The sequence below is a fragment of the Myotis myotis genome, unplaced genomic scaffold (assembly GCF_014108235.1).
Source record: "Myotis myotis isolate mMyoMyo1 unplaced genomic scaffold, mMyoMyo1.p scaffold_m19_p_8, whole genome shotgun sequence".
Lineage (NCBI taxonomy): Eukaryota > Metazoa > Chordata > Mammalia > Chiroptera > Vespertilionidae > Myotis > Myotis myotis.
This window is the reverse complement of record NW_023416390.1, coordinates 28,239,734-28,258,678: the sequence shown is the minus strand read 5'-3', so window position 1 is coordinate 28,258,678 and position 18,945 is coordinate 28,239,734. Positions and strand designations below refer to the sequence as shown.

Below are 18,945 nucleotides of genomic sequence, written 5' to 3'. Positions count from 1 at the left end.
ATAGAAAAGGGAAGGGTGGCAAGAAAAACACTTGAAAAGTTCAACTTATAAACAGAAAATCATTTACCATTCCAATAGCCCCCTCCTGCAACTATAATTTGGAATGGCTAAAAACTACTTAAAACACAAAAAAAGGTTTGCCAAACTTTTGTAAATCTTACATTTATATCAATTTTAAAAAGAGATGATTACAATTGTTTTAGGCTTTTGGGGGTAGACTTTAAAGGTGTAAATTGATTAGAGTCCAGTGCTCCAATCTTCCATGAACAGCAATACGTGCGTGTGTACACCTTGGTGTTATCAACGCCCAGTCCAGACACAGACATCACTCCAGATGGTTCTCTCATGCCTTTTCCATCAGTTAGCATCAACCCCACATAGTCACCACTATCTTGTGACTTGTACCATTATAATTTTACCTGTTCTTGAACTTCATCTATAGAAGTGCACCATAAACAATGTACTCCTTCATGGTATTTGTATAACTTCTACACTGCAATACTTTAAAAAAAAAAAAAGAATTCATTAAGCAATCAGGTTGGACTACTAACCCTTGCACCTTTGGGACCAGTGAGTCCTGGACATCCTGGAGCGCCCTAGATCCAAGTGGAAAACAAAAGTAAACACCAAGACAATTATTGGGCAACCCCAAACCCCATAAATGAAAGGTCCAAGTTTTACTGACATCTCAAAGAGTTTTGCTCTTGTGATTATTTCATCGTTAACATGGTTCACTTACTTGCTTGTTTCATTGGAGCTAAAATATTTACCAGTAAGGACAGACAGAGAAAGTTTCATTCAAACCCTGGCTACTGAAAGTAAGGGTCTAACATTGGCATCATCTGGGAGCTTGTTAGAAAAGCAGAATCTCAGGGCCCCCACCTCCCAGACCTATTGATTCAGGTTCTGCATCTCAGCAAGGTGCAGTGACGATTCCTGTTCACATCAGTGTCTGACAAGTTCTGCTGTACACCCGCCCTGGAGCTGCCAGTTGCTGGGGTCTGATAAGAATGAGCGACAGTTGCAAAGGTGGCTGAGCACGGCAGCCAATATTTCTGTGCGTGAGAAATACTTCATTAACAAAATGTACCTGCCATGCACAGATAAATACTCAGCCAGGCAAGGACTGCCTGAATCAGAGATAAGCTTGCTTTGGGCGCATACTGAGCACAGTTTTGAGGCCCTGGTTTCTTAGAAAATAATAACCTTAAATGGGTACTATTTTAACTAGACCACTGGGTAGGAAAGTTCCATTGTCCAAAAGCTGTTTTCATCATTCCTGAGAGTTTCAGTATTTTTTTTTTATTTCGGGAAAGGGGTTACAGAGTCTTCTGAGATTGGATGGTCAAGGCCACAGTCAGCCTTTCCTGGTTGAGGTGAAATTCCTGGCTACATGACCATGCCCCCTTCTCTGCAGGATGCTATCTGTGTTTGCAGAAGGCAGAGGAGGGACTTGCAGGTTTCACTTCCCCGTTGTAAATATTCTCATGTAAAACAATATTTAAAAGTAAGGTAGGAAGTTTATATGTTTGAAAAATCTTTTGGTCAGGTTTTGATATCTTTGTCTGCCTTGGATCAAATTATCTTGTGCGGCCACATCACATCCACAAGCTGTGCTTTAAAATATGAACTCCATGTCAACGTGGCACATGGTTTTTCTGAATTAGCTTTACGGAATCCTTGCACATCATTGAACTCTGAGCACCATATGTTCAGAACATTCATTTTAATGTATTGTTAGCATCATTAAAGAAATGCTGAGAGAAACAAGCAGAATACAGAGAACAAAACGAAAAGGAAGGAGTTAGAATTTAGCTGATCTGATGTATAGGGTTGAAGTGGCCAATTCATTCTACCAGCAAAATGGAGGAAAATATGAGGTCACACCTGGGAGGGAGGCCACAGAATGTATCCAAATTCAGGCATAGAATGTCCAGAATCCAAATGACTTTTCCAAAATTAGGATCACAAGAAGGAGAAATGAAGAAACTACGCATAAAGGGATAGACAGGAAATGGTAGAGTTTTTGGAGAACAAGCCATCTTTGCATTTCTACTTGGAAACTACAGATGTGGGTTTAGCTTCTTTGGCTCCGGAGGTTGATGCTGGCATTGTATAAAAGCAGCCACCTGTTGGCTGTGTAACCAGGACAAATAACTTAAGTGCTCTGAGTGTCGGCTTCCTCATCCATAAAATGGAGACAGTAATGAGAACTAGATTATGAATCTCCATCATGATTTCTGGAACCACTGTGAAATGTAAATGAGGTGTAGTCAGGAATACACGGTCTAGTGCTGACACAGAGTAAATTTTCAGTAAATATTGCCTTTGATGACCATGTCAATATCCTATAACAATATTTATGGAATTTAAAAAAACTGTGTGGAGATCAATTGTGATTGTCTTCCATAACTTACTGGTTAGTTCATAGTTTGCTGGAGACCAGCAGTCAGGGTTGTGACCATGGGAGTGTGTGAGAGCCTAGGCTTATGTCTGACTAATGTCCACGGCAGGAAAGAGCCATGAGCAATCTAGTAGTTATGAGTTCTTTAGAAAATCCTCTAGGGCACTGATTTAAGCAAAAGCCCTTTGTTTTATCACAGACTTTAGGATAAAAATGTGTGACCAGTGTGAAAGGCAGTAGGCTCTGGTCAGAACGTAGGGTCCCTGATGTTTAAGGGAAGAGTTGAGAAAAAGGAACCCAAGAAAGACAGGAAGGGCGGGAAGCAAGAAGAGAGTCAGAAACAAAGACTGAGTTTCAAGGAGAAGAGAGCAATCCACTCCGTGATCTCTGAGACAAAGCAGAGGGGTCCAGATCAGACAAAGACACAGAAGTATCCATTGGCACTGGTCACTTGGAGTCATGGGTGATCTCTGCAAGAGTGTTGTCAGGAGAGAGGGGGCCCAAGGCAATTATCACCTGCTGAGGAGTGAATGGAGATGAACTATAGCCAGCCTGGTTAGCTATTTTTTAAAGAAGTTTGACAGAAAGGAAAGACAGGGAAAGGATGGCAATCCTTTGGTCCCTGTACCTGTAAGGTCTAGAGAATGTTTATATTAATATGGGGAAATATTGGTATGTTTAAGGACTGAAAGAGAAAGGCCAACATCAAAAGGAATGTTAGAATATCCCAAGACAAAGGAGATATCTCTTGGAATAAGGTTATACTTATAATTCCAGTGAGCAGGGTACAGTGTGTGTGTGTGTGGGGGGGGGAGGGGGTTGTTGGTCCTGAATGGAAGGTGAAAAGAACTCATCTTTCCATGTAGAAGAGAAGAAAGTAGGAGCTGATGCAGACGCAGAAGCTGTGTAGATTGGGAGGAGGAAGTTGAGTAGGGGATTTGAAGATAATAATGATCATTTGCGATGGTCTTGGGTGAGGATGCAGTTGTGAGGGTAAGCAGGAATTTGCCATCAGCTAAGATGTGGAATTCTCTCCATGTTCTCAGGAGCCCAGAGGGTAGGCATAAAAAAGGTGGGTGGGCTGAGTATTCCTCAACCTTGCAGGCTGATGTACCTTGGGTCCCTGTGGTCCAGGTGAGCCTTCAGGACCTGGGAATCCCTTCAGGCCAGGAGAACCAGGGGGTCCGGGAAGACCTTTCTCTCCCTATTAAAATGAAAACAAGAGGAGAAACACACAGAACAGAAACTCTTCAACAACATACGCAGCCTTAACCATTGTTTTCCCCCTTTATGACTTGATAACGTTTTTGCATATTTCCCCCCTTAGATGTAAACAAAAATCAGCCCTCAGCAGTGAGTGGATCAGTAACTGAAAAGCTGCCGCCTATTAGCATTGTCTATAGGCTTGGAAGTGCTGGCCCTTGATTTGTAAGAACTTTAGCCCAAATGGCAGAGTTAACTGAACAGGGAGAGAAAGAAAAGTAAAATCCAGAATGAAGGGGAAACCCAGTTAGAAAGATTGAGGTCAGTAGTGTGTTTGTTGAGAGATGGAGAGAGTGAGGACAAGGCGCAGGAATGCTGTTGGGAGTGTACATAACTGCTCTGTAGCTTGCAAAGAACAACATTCAGGCAGTGGGTCTTAGTTCTTTCTTGATTACAGAGGAATTTGTAATTCAATATGATATTTGTGCAAGAGATATGTCAAGGGTGGCATAAGTATCTGTGTGAGCTAAATAGTTTTATTTTTTAGAAAGAGTCAGATGATATGGGAAAGCCCCTAGTAATGAGTGAGTGTAAGTGATCTAGGCCCAATGTGTTACATGGTTCTCTGCCAACAAAGAATCTTCCCATGGATCCTGGACTTACTCTTTAACAGTGAAGGCCACCAGTTAATTCGGTCAATTTAGTTACACAATTGGCAAATTATATTTTTAAAGAGAGAGTGAGAGACAGAGATAGAGAGAGAGCATACACCCAATAAAAAGAGAAATAAAAGAATTTGCTAGACTCCTCTCAATACTCAAGTTCCTTCACACATCCTAGAATAGCATCTTGAACACAGTAGGGATTCAATACTGCTTCTAGAATGTGAGAATGAATCATAGTTTCCATCATGAATCTGAGTATAATAGCTTCTGGGGGAAAATCCTAAATCAACTACACATGAATTTTAAAACAATTTAAAATAAATATAATAATAGCTATTATAGTGATCATATAAATTATATGTAAATTATTTTATCTAGAGAGCTTAAAATATATTCTTTTCAAAATATTTAAGCAGTCACCTTTCAATATTGTTAAGTAAATCATTAGTGTATCTGAGGAAAGGGTTTTGTGAACAAAGACACAACTTTAGTTCTGCCTCTGTCTTAATTATCACAGATTGCAAGTTAATGGAGCGAATTAATGAGATTTCATCGCATTCCCTCCTCCCCCAGCCCCCTTGAATTCTGCAATGGAGCCACTTCCCTCTGCTAAATGTTTGCCTCAAGCAGAGCGCTGCTACAGGATCCTTCCACCAGGGGGCGGGCCTGCATCAACGCCGAAGGACTTAAAATTTGAGCGCTTCAATGTTTAGTTTGTGTCTAAGTGAGTGAATTAAGTTATTTCCAGTTGTTCTCTCGTGGTTAGCAAAATTGTAAATAGGGTATACATCAACTTTCCTTTTCGCTAACTTGCCATTTCTCCTTGACAGGCCAAGAGAGTTAAAAATCACTGCCTGTATTTACACAAGTTATCTGAAGCTCCTCTAAGCCCCCCCCCCCCTTTTTTTTTTCAGGTTAACTTTTACATACAATTACTTTAACATTGGATTTGGGGAATGGAAGAACACACTGCTGATCTTCCTGCCCTTAATGAAAGAAGAGTGTGAGCTCCAGGATGAGCTCCAAAGAGAAAAGAAGCCAAATTAAGGTTTTACGTTTACCTTCTCCCCTTTGGTCCCACTGCAGAAGCACTGGCCTTTGTCGGTGCAGACACAGCCCTAGGAAGAGGGAAAGAGAAAGGGTTTTGGGTGAAAACAGCTTAGTAATTCCCAACTGACTGGGTAAAAGCAAACATAGTTTTCTATTCTTAGAGCGTTGAACACTGATCGTTAGAAGTGATGAGATGCTGTGGCAATGTATCAATAGAAATAGAGTAGATAAGGGTGAAGCTGTTGCATATGGAAGAACTGTCAGGTGAATATACATCATTCTCATGGTATTTAAGAATTTTACGAAATTTATTCATGGAAAAAAGCCAACTGTCCTTTATTTTATTTTATTTTTTTAACAATATACAGTTGAACCATATGAGATTGCCATTGTTGTAGGTAGAACGTGGTCTGATATTGGCAAGTGTTGTAAGTTCAGCATAATGTACATGTATGTATTTGGGTATATTAACTGGTGGCATCTTCTGAGGTTGAGTCTAAGGTTTTATTTTCTTGAAATAACTCAAGACAGAGAAAAGATGATCAATACCCATGATGTATCTTTAAAGAGAAAAACAAACTAATTCACTAATGCTAATATCAAAGGGTTCTTATTAAAAAACAAAAACTGAACTGTGAGTTTGGCAGCTCTTACCTCCCTAACTAGTCACTTTGACACACGACCCCAGCTTTCACACGTATGCACATGCCAATTCTGATGAAGGCCAGCAGGGGAATATAAGAGAAATAATTTCATCTAGTGGATTTAAAATTTATTTTGCTACACATTCTATGGTTACATATTTATCTTTCTTCTTTGGGTTAATATTAACTTAAAATGTGTTCTCTTCCCTTACACTGTCCCCACCCCCTCAAAAAAAATTAACTGACAGCAGAGGCTGGGCAAGGGTAGGAGATGTGCTGACTGGGAAGAAAATTTTTAAAAAATTGACTCAGGTAGTCCCAAAGTCCCAAAGTTGTGCAATCAAAATAAAAATATGCAAACAAAAGTCTTTAATTGAACATATTTCCTGAATATAGGGCAGTAGACTATGCTGTCATTCAAAAGAGGGAGTACATCGCAATTTCAGACATTCATCATGTATCCTCACCACATTTTCATACTAGTACATCATAATCTATATGAATAGAAAGCAACTAATTGGAAAGAAAAGTCTGTATTTTCCCCAAGGTTTGGATAGTTGGTATTTTTTTTTTTAACAGAGAGAAAGGGAAAGGGATATAGAGATAGAAACATCAATGAGGAGAGAGAGTCATTGATCAACTGCCTCCTGCACACCCCACACTGGGGATCGAGCCCACAATTTGGGCATGTGCCCCGACCAGGAATCAAACAGTGACCACCTGGTTCATAGATTGCTTAGCTAAAAGATACAGCAGATTATATATATATATATATATATATATATATATATATATATATATATATATATAGTCCTCACCTGGATATATATTTTTTACTGATTTTAGAGAGAGAGGAACAGAGAGGGAGAAAGAGAAAGAGACATTGATGTGAGAAACTTTAGTCAGTTGCCTCCCGCACAATCCCTAACAGGGGATCGAACCTGAATCCTGGTATGCCCCCTGACCAGGAATTGAGACCCGTGATTTTCACAGTAAGTAACAACACTCTAACCATGACTTTCAGAGTAAGTAATAACACTCTAACCAGCCAGGGCACAGTGACCATATTTTTATTTTCATTAATTTTAATTCACTTTTTTGGGCCCATTTGTGAAATGCTATGAATATATTAATGAACTAAAACCCATTAATTACTATTTAATTGCTAAATCCATTAAAAAACAGTCTGGCCAAATGCCATTACTTAGAAGGCATAACTAATAGATATTTCTTAAGCAATATTTTTATTATTTTTCCTCTTCAAACAATAAAATACCTTTTAGTTTCCATATTCCACCATGAAGAAATCATTTGTCTTGAACTGAAAGCTCATAATAATGTTCTTACGTGCTAACCATTAACACATCAGGAAGTGACCAAGGTTATGGTGATGTTTTAGCACTTTTGCATATTTAACAGTTAAACTTGTGAAACTCATTCTTTTAACAGTCACATTCATTTTTTATGACAATAACCTTACTTTGAATGCAAAATAAACATTGATAGTGGAGAATTTTAAGAAGTTTTGAAATTCCAGAAATCACAGGTTTTTCATTTAAAAGCATCATGTACCATTGGGGTCTCAAACCAATATTTTATTAAGCAAATAAATTGTGTGTGTGCTCATGTAGGTCAGGTCTACAAAGGAGCTATCCCCAGGTTTCCAGCTACCTACTAGCTAGAGCAATGATGGCGAACCTTTTGAGCTCAGCTTGTCAGCATTTTGAAAAACCCTAACTTAACTCTGGTGCCGTGTCACATATAGAAATTTTTTGATATTTGCAACCATAGTAAAACAAAGACATATTTTTGATATTTATTTTATATATTTAAATGCCATTTAACAAAGAAAAATCAACCAAAAAAATGAGTTCACGTGTCACCTCTGACACGCGTGTCATAGGTTCGCCATCACTGTACTAGAGCTTTGGACAAATTACTTAATCCTTCCAAGCTACCTCATCTGTAAAAGAAGATGCTAAGCTCTGTCTCAAGGTGTTTTTTGTGAAAAGGACTTGAGGTGCTGCCATAGGGCTCTGCAGAGCCAGTGCCCTCCACTGAGTATAATAGTCAATGGAGACTACCCTTCTCTCTTGTTTTGCTGCAATATCCTATGCCAAAGGACAGACATGCTACTGTGCAACCCTTCCTTCTGCCAGGCGGAACTAGCCATGGTCTTCCCAGAATTTCCTCCTGAAGGGGGCTGGCTAGTTCCAGAGAGCTGGTCTTCATTCTAAGACCAATGGTAAACAAACTGAGAAGTATTTTGGTTCAACTACAACTGCGTTAACTTACAGACATTAATAGTACTCTTAGAGTAGATTAAATATATTAGTCAATTAAGCAAATATTATGTGTATATGAGCACACACACACTTTGTTTGCTTAATATAATATTGGATTGAGACTCCAACAGTGCGTGATGCTTATAAATGAAAAGTGCCAATCAAATATATTTTACAAAGGCAGCAGGTAATTCCAGAAATGCTGGTCAGTTGTCTCTTGCACTTTTCTCTTTGTCTCAATTCCTGTTGTACTCATGAAGGCCCATATATTGCCTGCAGGTCCATATGGCAGAGGGGTTAAGTGGAGACTTCCTGGGCCTGAATCCCAGCTCTGCGAAGTCACCTGTGTGACTCTATGTGATCTCTAGTGCCTCAGTTTCTGCATCTGTAAAATGGGGTCAAATGGGTTAACACTGTTAAAGTACTTAGACAAGTACATAAGATGTGTATTGGAACAGACTCAGCCCAGAGATGGCACCGTCGGGATCTGCCAATAAACCTTGGTAAACTCACCCTTCTCTTCCTAGTTACATCTTTACTGTCTTGTCAGTTCTTCACAAATTTATTGTTTCTTTGTCCAAAACATCTCAAAGCTCCTTGCTCTAGTCACTTCTTAGTGTCTTCATTCTCTTGTGAAGGCTCCCACACACATGTAAAAATTTAATTAAAAAATGTGTGTGCTTTTCTCCTGTTAATCTGACTGTCGCTTTAATTTTCAGGTCAGCCAGGGACCCTAAGAGGATCGAGGAAACTCTTTCCTCCCCCACAGCTGTTTCTGTGGGCTACCAACAGTGTGGGCTTTTACTAACTTATTAACTTAATATTGCTATTTTTAAATGCTCATGAGTTGAGGTTTATTATGTTTACGAGACTGCAGGTAGGAGCTATGTCTGGCAGGCAGTAAAAAATTATCTTTTTATTCCTAAAACTAAGAAAGGATCTAATTATGCACACATGTTTGTTTGTTTGTTTGTTTATAAATAGGCTGGGAACTAATTTTTGAATAATTTCAGATATGTCCTCTTTCTACTCTCAGAACAGCCCGTGACCAGTTTACATGCATTCTGCTGCCCTCTGTTTAATTTCCCCTCCCCCACGCCCAGCCCAGCCCAGCCCAGCCCAGCCCAGCCTGGGTTAGCATAAGGGGAAGCTGGCAACATTCAAAGTTGGTTCACACTCTACCGAGCAAGCCTGTTGATTTTGCAATATATTTATTGACCCTCTGCCCAGCCAATAGCTAGAGGCAAAAGTTTTTGTGTGTGAAAAGCATCAACCATGTGCGGGCAGCTGTGCCAGACAGAGTCCATGGACTGTTCTTTGCCCTTCCACCCTTGTCTGCCTTAAGCAATTGCCCCTGAGCCTTGACAACTGGATGGCACGCCCTCCAGTAAAGAGGGGTGCCATCCTTGTGCTGCTTTTTCAGTGGCCCCCTTCTTCCCCACCCTGATGAACCAAAACCAAGTCCCCATACTTGGATATCACAGAAATCTCTCTGCAACTGCCACTTCCTATCTTTCAACTGCTGTCCAGAGAGACACCCCCAGTCTAGACATCTAACCCAGCTGCCTATTTGTGATTTTCTGGATGACAGCAAGCATACAGATCATTGGCGCTGACTCAGAGGTCCCTGCTACATTTGGGAATGAACAGTATGTTAAGGGAGCTTTACACATCTTCCATAATGCAGTGAGTGATATTTAAATCTATAATCATGAACTTGGGCTGTTAGTTGTTTATTTTTTGCCCTGATCAGTACCAAAATGGTAGCGATAGTTAACATTTTCGGAGCACTGACTGAGTATCACCCATAAGACAAGACCACCTTTTCAAATGGAAGTCTTATTTGGATTCTAGAAAAGACTGATGTTACATGATTTGAAAATATGGACACTGCTTGAGTAGCAATATTATTCTGCATGCTAAGCAGAAGAAACAGGCTCACTTATGTATGGAAGAGTTAAGCTAGAAAGAGAGTTGATTAAATACCTTTATTTCTGTCTGTTCCTTTTGAAAACCAGAATAAGATGATGGATAAAAAATAAAGTAAAGAATAAAAAATGTATCAACCCAAAGATAAGGAAAACAGGTGAGAAGACTAAAACAGATAAAAAGTGCCAATTAACTTTTGGAAGATGGTGGCGATTGGAAGCTTTGCTATTGCTTTGGCACATTTTCTTTGTCCCAACAAAAGGTAAGATATAAAAAGAGAAAATAGAAAATAAATAGATTCAAAAACAAGATAAATGTTTCTGGGAAGCAAAATGCAATGGCAACAGAAAGCAGTGGGAGGGCTGATGCCTGAGAAGCTGGACTAAGTCTGGCAGCCTACTGTGATACCTGGAGTTTGGTTACTGTACAAACTGGGGAGCATAAGCCAAGAAACACCATTTAATACTATAGTTGACCTTTAATGCAGGTGTTAGGGGCACTGACCCCTGTGCAATAAAAAATCTGCATATAACTTTTGACTCCCCCCAAACTTAACTACTGATGGTCTTCTGCTAAGCAAAAGCCATACTGATAACATAGAAGTCAATTAACATATATTTTGTATGTTGTATGTATAACATACTGTATTCTCACAATAAATTAAGCTAAAAAAATATCATTAAAGAAACACCAATTAGAAAGGATATATGCACCCCTATGTTCATAGCAGCACAATTCACCGTAGCTAAGATTTGGAAACAGCCTAAGTGTCCATCAGTAGATGACTGGATTAAAAAACTGTGGTACATCTACACAGTGGAATACTATGCTGTGGTAAAAAAGGAGTTCTTACCATTTGCAACAGCATGGATGGAACTGGAGAACATTATGTTAAGTGAAATAAGCCAGTCAGAGAAAGATAAATATCACATGATCCACACATTTATGGAATATAATGAGCAACATAAACTGATGAACCAAAACAGATCCAGAGACAGAGAAGCATAGATCAGACCGTCAAACCTCAGAGGGAAGGTAAGGGAGGGTGGGGGTAAGGGGGAGAGATCAATCAAAGGACTTATATGCATGCATATAGGCCTAACCAATGGACACAGACAACAGGGGGTGAGGGCATGATTGGGGGGGGGTAACATGGGGATAAAGACACATGTAATAACTTAATCAATAAAACATTTAAAAAAGAAAATGTCATTAAGAACATTATAAAGAAGAGAAAATATATTTACAGTATTTATTGGAAAAAAAATATCCATGTATAAATGGACCTGTGCAGTTAAACTCATGTTGTTCAAGGGTCAACTCTATTTGGATTGGGGTCATGGAAGAGTCCCAACTGAGGCAGCTCCAAAAAGGGGGGCAAAGGCAAAGGAGGAAGAGAAAGGAAATACAGAGCTGTGGTAGCCAGCCTCTGAGGTGCTCCCCATAATCCCTTGTCCTGGGGTCCATGCCTTTGTATAGTCTCCTCCCACCCTGGATCAGGGTTGGTCTGTATGACCAATAGAATAGGGCATTCATGATGCTATGTCACTTCTGAGACTAAGTCATAAAAAGACATGGTGATGTCCATTTTCTGTCTTGGATCACTTGCTCTGGGGAAGCTAACTGCATGTCAAGTCAAGGCCTTATGAAGAGGCCAAAGTCTTGAGGAGTTGAGCCCCCTGATAACAGTCCTGCAAGTGAGCTATCTTGCAAGTTAACCTTCCAACCCTATCAAGCCTTAGGTGACCACTGCCCCAATCTTCAGCTTGACTGCAGCCCCTTGAGAGACCTTGAGACAGCACCACCCAGCGAAGCTGCTCCCAAATCCCTGGCCCTCAGAAAATGTATGAGATAACACTAGTAAGTGTTTGCTGCTTTCAACTGCAAAATTTTGGGACAGTTTTTTTAGGCAGTAATAAATAATACAGGGGTCCACCTAAAATTAAAAATTTGATGAAAATGATGAGAGAGAAATTCAGGAGATTTTCCCAGAAAATAAAACCAAAGGAAAAGAGATAAACAATCAGGAAAAAAAGCCAAGAAGGTTTAGGGATCAATCCAGGATGCCCAGTGTCTGACCAACAGGAGTTTCTGAAAAAACAACAGAGAGAGAAGAAAGGATAAAATTACCAAAGAAATAATAAATGAAAACATTTTTGAAAGTAAAAATGTCAAATGTTCAGATGAACAGAGTCCACTAAATGTCATCCTCTCATACGTGCAGGCACCTGGGGCACGGTATCACAACATTCCAGAACCCTGGAGACAAAGATCCTAGAAGTAAGCAACAAGTCACATATAAAAGTAGTGTAATCAACATGGCCTTGGATGTGTCAAGTGTAATAATACCACAGGGAGATATGGCAGGAGGCCTTTAGAATTCTAAGGGAAATGGATCTTCAACTCAGACTTTACGCACCAACTGATCCAGTGTTTGAGGAAACACAGCCATTTTCAGATATGTAATGAATCAAAGATATTACCTTACAGGCACCCATTCATAGAAAACCACTGGAGGATGTGCTCCACCAAAAGGGGAATTGGCCAAGAAAGGGAAGGACACGGTGTCCAAGAGAGACTCTAACTCGAGAAGTCTGTCGCAGGAGGACTGGTACAGCTGACCCTGATTGGAGCCACGGTGTGGGGGCCTCCCCAGGACAACAAGAAAACAAGAAAATAGTCTGATGGGTGTGACAGTAGAAAATTTAAAACTTCCGGAAAAACAGAAGTTTGTCTGGGAAACTCTACAAACATAAGAAGTAGTGGCTGAGCAGTGAACACATTTTCATAAACATACACTAATGATTTAACAAAAGTTAGGATATGAGCATGTTGGAAAGGTTTAAGAAAAAGGAGGGCAGTGGATCATGGAAAAGTCCTCAGCTATCAAAAGGCAAGTCAGTCAATAATACTAAATTGGGAAACTGGGAAATAGCTTTATAAGTCTGTTTTTTTGTTTTGTTTTGTTTTTCAGAAATATGGAGGTCAATAATGGAAGAAACAGCTACAGGAGTTGAAAGTGGTTGCCTCTGTGGAGAGGAAGTTGCGAGAATGCAGCCAGGAGAGGAACTTTGTTTTTGTTCTAAGTCTTTAATAGTGCATGTATTTTATTATTACTTTTAGTATTTTATCATATTTATTTTTATTTTTTTACTGTCTACTTTACTTCACTAAAAATGAACAAGAAAAAATAAAGTTCATTTGGGACAACAAAAAAGAAAGTTCATCTCAAAAGCAGAAAATTTCCTCTTATTTTACATTTAAAGTCCTACAATTTATTATTTTCTCAAGTTCATCTGAAGTGACAATTTCCTCCAATTTGGAAAACTACCAATTTCGTGTGGACTTCCTGGTAGAAAAAAGTACCGTGAGAATAAACATAGGAAAATTTTAAAGAAAAGATTCAGGCAGTTGATGAGAAAAACCTTACACTGACAATTCTTTGCAGACCAAGGTAAAGCCCAGAGGTTGCCTGACCTCTTACTTGCTATGCACTCTTCTGATGTCGTAACTCAGAGAACATGAAGACTGCAAGAGGCCTTAGGGTTCATCTGTCTTATACTGATTCTGAGGTGGGTCCAGGTTTTATGTGGAGCCCAAAACTTCTCATTTGCCCTTGGGCAGATGAGCGTCCTGCAGCTTGGTGAGACTGCAGATGTAAAAGCAGAGCCACGCTGCATGTTAGCTCTCCTGCACAGAGCTTTGGCAGATTGGAGAACCAGGGCCCGATAAGTCTGGGAGCTTTGTCTCAGGGGCGATCACTTTAGAGGAGAATAATATTTATGGCTCAATTGGGCTATGACACATTCCTGGCTGGGGTTGGTCACAACTATGAAACTATCTTCTCCCTTAGAAGGAGAGGACCGTAGGTGCTGTCCAATTCATGCTGATTGGGGCTGGACATAAGCCAGTAAATCACTAATATAACTCTAAAGAATAAGAAGGCAATCTGATACCCTGAATTTGCTTTTTCAAATGTATGATAGAAATGTTTGGGATGTTTTTGGTGCATTTGTTATGATTCAAACACTTCTTTGATGACACCAGTTCAAATCAGATTGTAATGAAGTAAAATCTCCCTCTTTAGTTTCATGGCATTCTAATAGAAATAGAGGTTCTCAATGTTTAGTATCCATGAATTACCTGAAGCCCCTAGTGATCTTACTTTTTCCAGGAGCCCAAGTCCAGGGAGTAGGTCTGAGGACCTAGAACCTGCATTTGAAAAGGAGGTTAAGAATCTCCTTTGCATATCAAGCATTAATCAGGAACTAAGACTCCTCTAGAAAACTATTGCCCTAACTTCTGTGGTACAGTGAGAATAAATATAGAAGAGAAAAAACACAATTTACAATTTGTGAAATAAGAAAAAAAATTTACTTTTAAAAATAGAGGATAGCTGGGATTAATTATCAACCCCAAGTAAAGTCCCCATTATGCCTCTTCCCTGATTAAAATCATTTCTTCATTCCCTACGGCCAGCAGTGTCAAGTCTAAACTCATCAGCGTGGTGTAAGAGGCTTTCTGTATTCTGGTCCTCACTACTGACCCCGCCTCAGAGGCCTCTGGTCACCCCAAGCGCTCTTTCACATTCCTGTGCTTTTCCATGCGGCCCTTCTCTGGCCTGAATGCCCACTGCTCATTCCCCTTGCTCAGCTTGTCTAAATCCTGCCCCTCCTGGAGCAGTTCAAAGGTTACCTCTTTCTGGAAGACCACTTTTCTAATCCTACAAGTAGCTAGTTGTTTTCTCATCTGTTTTGTGCTAAGTGCTCTTACAACATATCCAATTGCATTGTCATTATTTGTTGACATGCAATTTTCTCCAATACCTGGCAAAGGACAGTTCGTGGAGTGGGGGAGAGGGGAGCAGTTCTCACAGGTGGAAACTGTTCCCATAGGTGTGTCACATGACTTAATGGGCCTTCGGGGGTGGAGGGGTCCATATACATGGAAAGGTATAAAGAGTAATAGAACATATACCCCTGCATTTATCACCCAGGGTAGGAAAAAGCACATTACAAATACAGTGCAAGTCTTTAGTGTTGTCTCTGAATCTTCAGTAAAATTTGTTCTATAAAACTGCCTTATTCTGGCCCTGGCCGGTGTCGCTCAGTTTGTTGGGCATCATCTGTTCACCAAAAGGTTGCTAGTTAGTTGCCCTGTCAGGGCACATGCCCTGGTTGCAGGCTTGATCCCCGGTAGGGGGCATGGAAAGTGGCAGCCCATCGATATAATGCTCCCACATGGATGTTTCTCTCTCTCTCCTTCTCTCTTCCTTTCTCTCTAAAAATCAATAAAAATATTGAAGAAAAAAAAGCTGCCTTATTCTGGGGAAACTGAACAAGCCGCACTCTGTCCTGCTCTGGTCCAGGCAGGGACGAATCCTGTGGAAACTGAAATGTTGGTGAGATTCAGTCTTCAGCAGGTACAGGAAATCAGAAAGAAATACTCCGGGGAAGCTGCATAAATCATCAGCAGAATTTGGATTCCCCATGGATTTGAGACGGCACTCAAAGAATTTCAAGTCAGATAGCACTGGGGCTACAACTACAAAAAGGAGATGCTCAGTAAATGCCACGCATATGAAAAGATAGATTACATGGTACTAAATGCATAAAGTTGGTGGTAGGTGTAATTTACACAATGATGTAAGACATATGATGGTTATTGAAGCAGCAAAAGGTTAACACTGAAACTGGGCAAATGCCAAGTACCATGCAATGCTTCATGGCACTGAAAACAGATTACAGAGAGATAGGCATATACATACAATGATGACAGCTGGAGTGAGACATCATACAAAAATAAATAGGAAAATGTAAGCGATGTCTCTGGCAAAAGAAACATTTGGATACTTTAGACATTTTGATGATTGACTGAATTATTCTTCTCATGCAGGTGACTAATACCAAGTAAACAAAATTTTAGGAGTAGACAAATGAGAAAGCCTGTGTGAATTCACCAGAGTCCTTGGGATTAGCAGTGGGAGGAAAAACCCACCAGCGGGCAGAGTATATTAGTATAAATGGGAAGGACACTAAGATAAGAGCAGACGCATGAGCTGGACAGCACAGTAAGTGTTTTGAAAAGACAAAGATGAAAGAGGAATAATGAGTCAGAAGACAGAGGTTTCATCCTATGCTATTTCTTAGATGGGAAGATGAGCCTGCTCAATGGTGATATGTTTTGTAAAAATACAAAAGGATATGAGAAATGGAATTGTTATTAATTCTTAATTTAGAATAAAATCTTAATTTTAGAATAAAAATATATGTAGACAAAATACCCTAATTTAGAATGCAAAGCAATTGAAATTCAGGTCTAAATTTTAAGCATTTTTGGAGCTCTCCGAGATGATTATATTTGCACACTTTCCTAATATTTGCTTTGCTTCTCTCTTAATATTGAAAATATTATTTAGTCGTTGCTCAATAGAGTTTGATTGTTCAGCTTGGATCCACAGAGCGGGCACGTAGATAGCCTGCTTCACTGTTAGTTTAGGAGGGAAGCTATAGAAAGAACAACAGAAGCACATTTAAATTAGTTTCTTTTTTTAAAATATATTTTATTGAATTATTTTACAGAGAGGAAGGGAGAGGGATAGAGAGTTAGAAACATCGGTCAGTTGCCTCCTGCATACCCTCTACTGGGGATGTGCCCGCAACCAAGGTACATGCCCTTGACCGGAATCAAACCTGGGACCCTTCAGTCCGCAGACTGACGCTCTATCCACTGAGCCAAACCGGTCAGGGCTAAATTAGTTTCTTAATACAGAGATGTAATCAGTATCATGTTCTAATTTAAGAAAAGCAGTGTTTTTCATATCTTCTTTATTTTGGTAATCCTATAGATTTTATTTATTTTCAACTTATTATTTTATTTTTCCATCACCATTTATCCTCTCTATGCCCTCTTCTACCTCCATCCCCACCCCCCACAATCACTACACTGTCATGACATCTTTTTAAAATGTGTGATTGCATTTTAGAAAACACAAAAGGGGGGTTAGCTACTCTGGAAAGTTTGAATTCAACATGATTACATATACTATATATAGTGGCCAGAGTATTATGACCACCCCATCAGTACTTCGTTGGGCCACCTTTTGCCTTCAGTACTGCGGCGATTCTTCTTGGCATTGACTCCACGAGATGTTGAAAGGTGATGCGAGGAATCTGACACCATGCCTGATGAATAGCACTGTCCAGTTCTGTGAGATTTGATGGTTGTGGAACCAGCTGCCTGATGGCTCTTTTAACTTTGTCCCACAAATGCTCAATTGGATTGAGATCTGGTGATTGTGGGGGCCGCCTGGGCAAGGTAAAGTCTCCCTCATGTTTTTGAAACCACTCCTGCACAATACGAGCACCGTGGCATGGAGCATTGTCTTGTTGGAAGAAGCCATCTCCATTGGGATAAGCCATCAACATGATAGGATGAACTTGATCAGCAACAATACTTAGGTATGTTGTGCTATTCAGACACTGTTCCACATGAATTAAAGGGCCCAAATCATGCCAGAAAAACATGCCCCAAACCATAACACTGCCCCCACCAGCTTGAAGGGTTGTACTCATGCATGTAGGGTGCATGCTTTCATGCTGTTTCTGCCAAATTCTCACTCTGCCATCTGCATGATGCAACTGGAGACGTGATTCATCAGACCACATGACTTTTTTCCAGTGCTCGACTGTTCAATCCTTGTGTTCCTGTGCGAATTGCAGACGTTTTATCTTGGTAACTGCAGACAGCAAAGGTGTTCGAACAGGCCTTAGGCTTCCATATCCCATACGATGCAGTGTACGGCTAATTTGCCTACAAATGTCAGGTGGTCATAATGATCTGGCCACTCATAATAACATATATCCCATGTTCAAAGGCTGTTAAATCATGTTGTTTACCCATATCTTCAGAAAAAAATCACTTCTACTGTCGTGGTAAACAACCTGATTCCCTATTTATAATGGTCTGGTCCTCTAGCAACTTCAGCGCGAAATTATAGCTAATTTGCCTACAAACGTCAGGTGGTCATAATAATCTGGCCACTCAGTGTATATGTAAACCTGTCACAGTCCTTTAATAAGACTGGCAGTCAGGCCTAATGAGAGCAGCAGTGTTGTGGGCTGTGCTACAAGTGATTAGACAATGTTAATAATCCTTCAAGTTCAGGTATTTCAAGACACTAACTCTGGGAGTTCCCTTGTGCAGTTGAATGGTGAATGTGAATATCGCAGCAATGCCCTGAGTGTCCTCGGCCCTCCAGCAAGCATGGTCTTGTTTGCAGAAACATTCTGCAAGGTGGAACCAGCAAAGCCAGGAATGCCCAAAATGATATTTAACTTTCAGGCCTCCACATTTTAATATTTTGGCTAAAAAAAAAAATGCTTAGGTCTCATCAGATGGTGTTCAGGACTCCATATGAACACATTTTTCTTGCACAGTTACCTCTGCTATTGAATTCAGTTGCTGAAACCACAAATTTCATTTCTGAATCTTCGCATGGCAAACTGCTAGATGACACATTGATAATTCTCACTATTTATAGCTTCCCTGGAAAAATGCAGAAAGACCCCTAAGTTAACCATCGTACAGTGATGATATACCCAAACATTTTTTTTTCTGTCTGATATCAGCTTTATCTATAGCCCAAATCTATCAACTGGTTATTGGCACAAACATCCAAATAAAACAGGGGTATAGCTAAAAAAGCATTGTGGCTAAAATCAAGACAAGCTATTGCAAATGTTTAAAAATAGCAAATGTGGCCA

The 18,945-nt window shown here is 40.0% G+C and overlaps 1 protein-coding gene across 3 annotated transcripts in view; it reads right to left on the bottom strand.

Annotated features, from left to right (window-relative positions):
* The window catches only part of COL4A3 (collagen type IV alpha 3 chain), a 123,863-nt gene that overhangs the window by 60,082 nt on the left and 44,836 nt on the right, over nucleotides 1-18,945 (bottom strand). For all 3 annotated transcript variants that reach the window (XR_004969527.1, XM_036320436.1, XM_036320435.1), the window contains exons 2-4: nucleotides 5,334-5,390; nucleotides 3,519-3,608; nucleotides 552-596 (exon numbers count right to left, since the gene is read on the bottom strand). Coding sequence is in view for 2 of the 3 variants with exons in the window: in XM_036320436.1 (XP_036176329.1) it covers nucleotides 552-596; nucleotides 3,519-3,608; nucleotides 5,334-5,390 (192 nt within the window). In the remaining variant the exon portion in view is untranslated. The remainder of the gene's footprint in view (nucleotides 1-551; nucleotides 597-3,518; nucleotides 3,609-5,333; nucleotides 5,391-18,945) is intronic.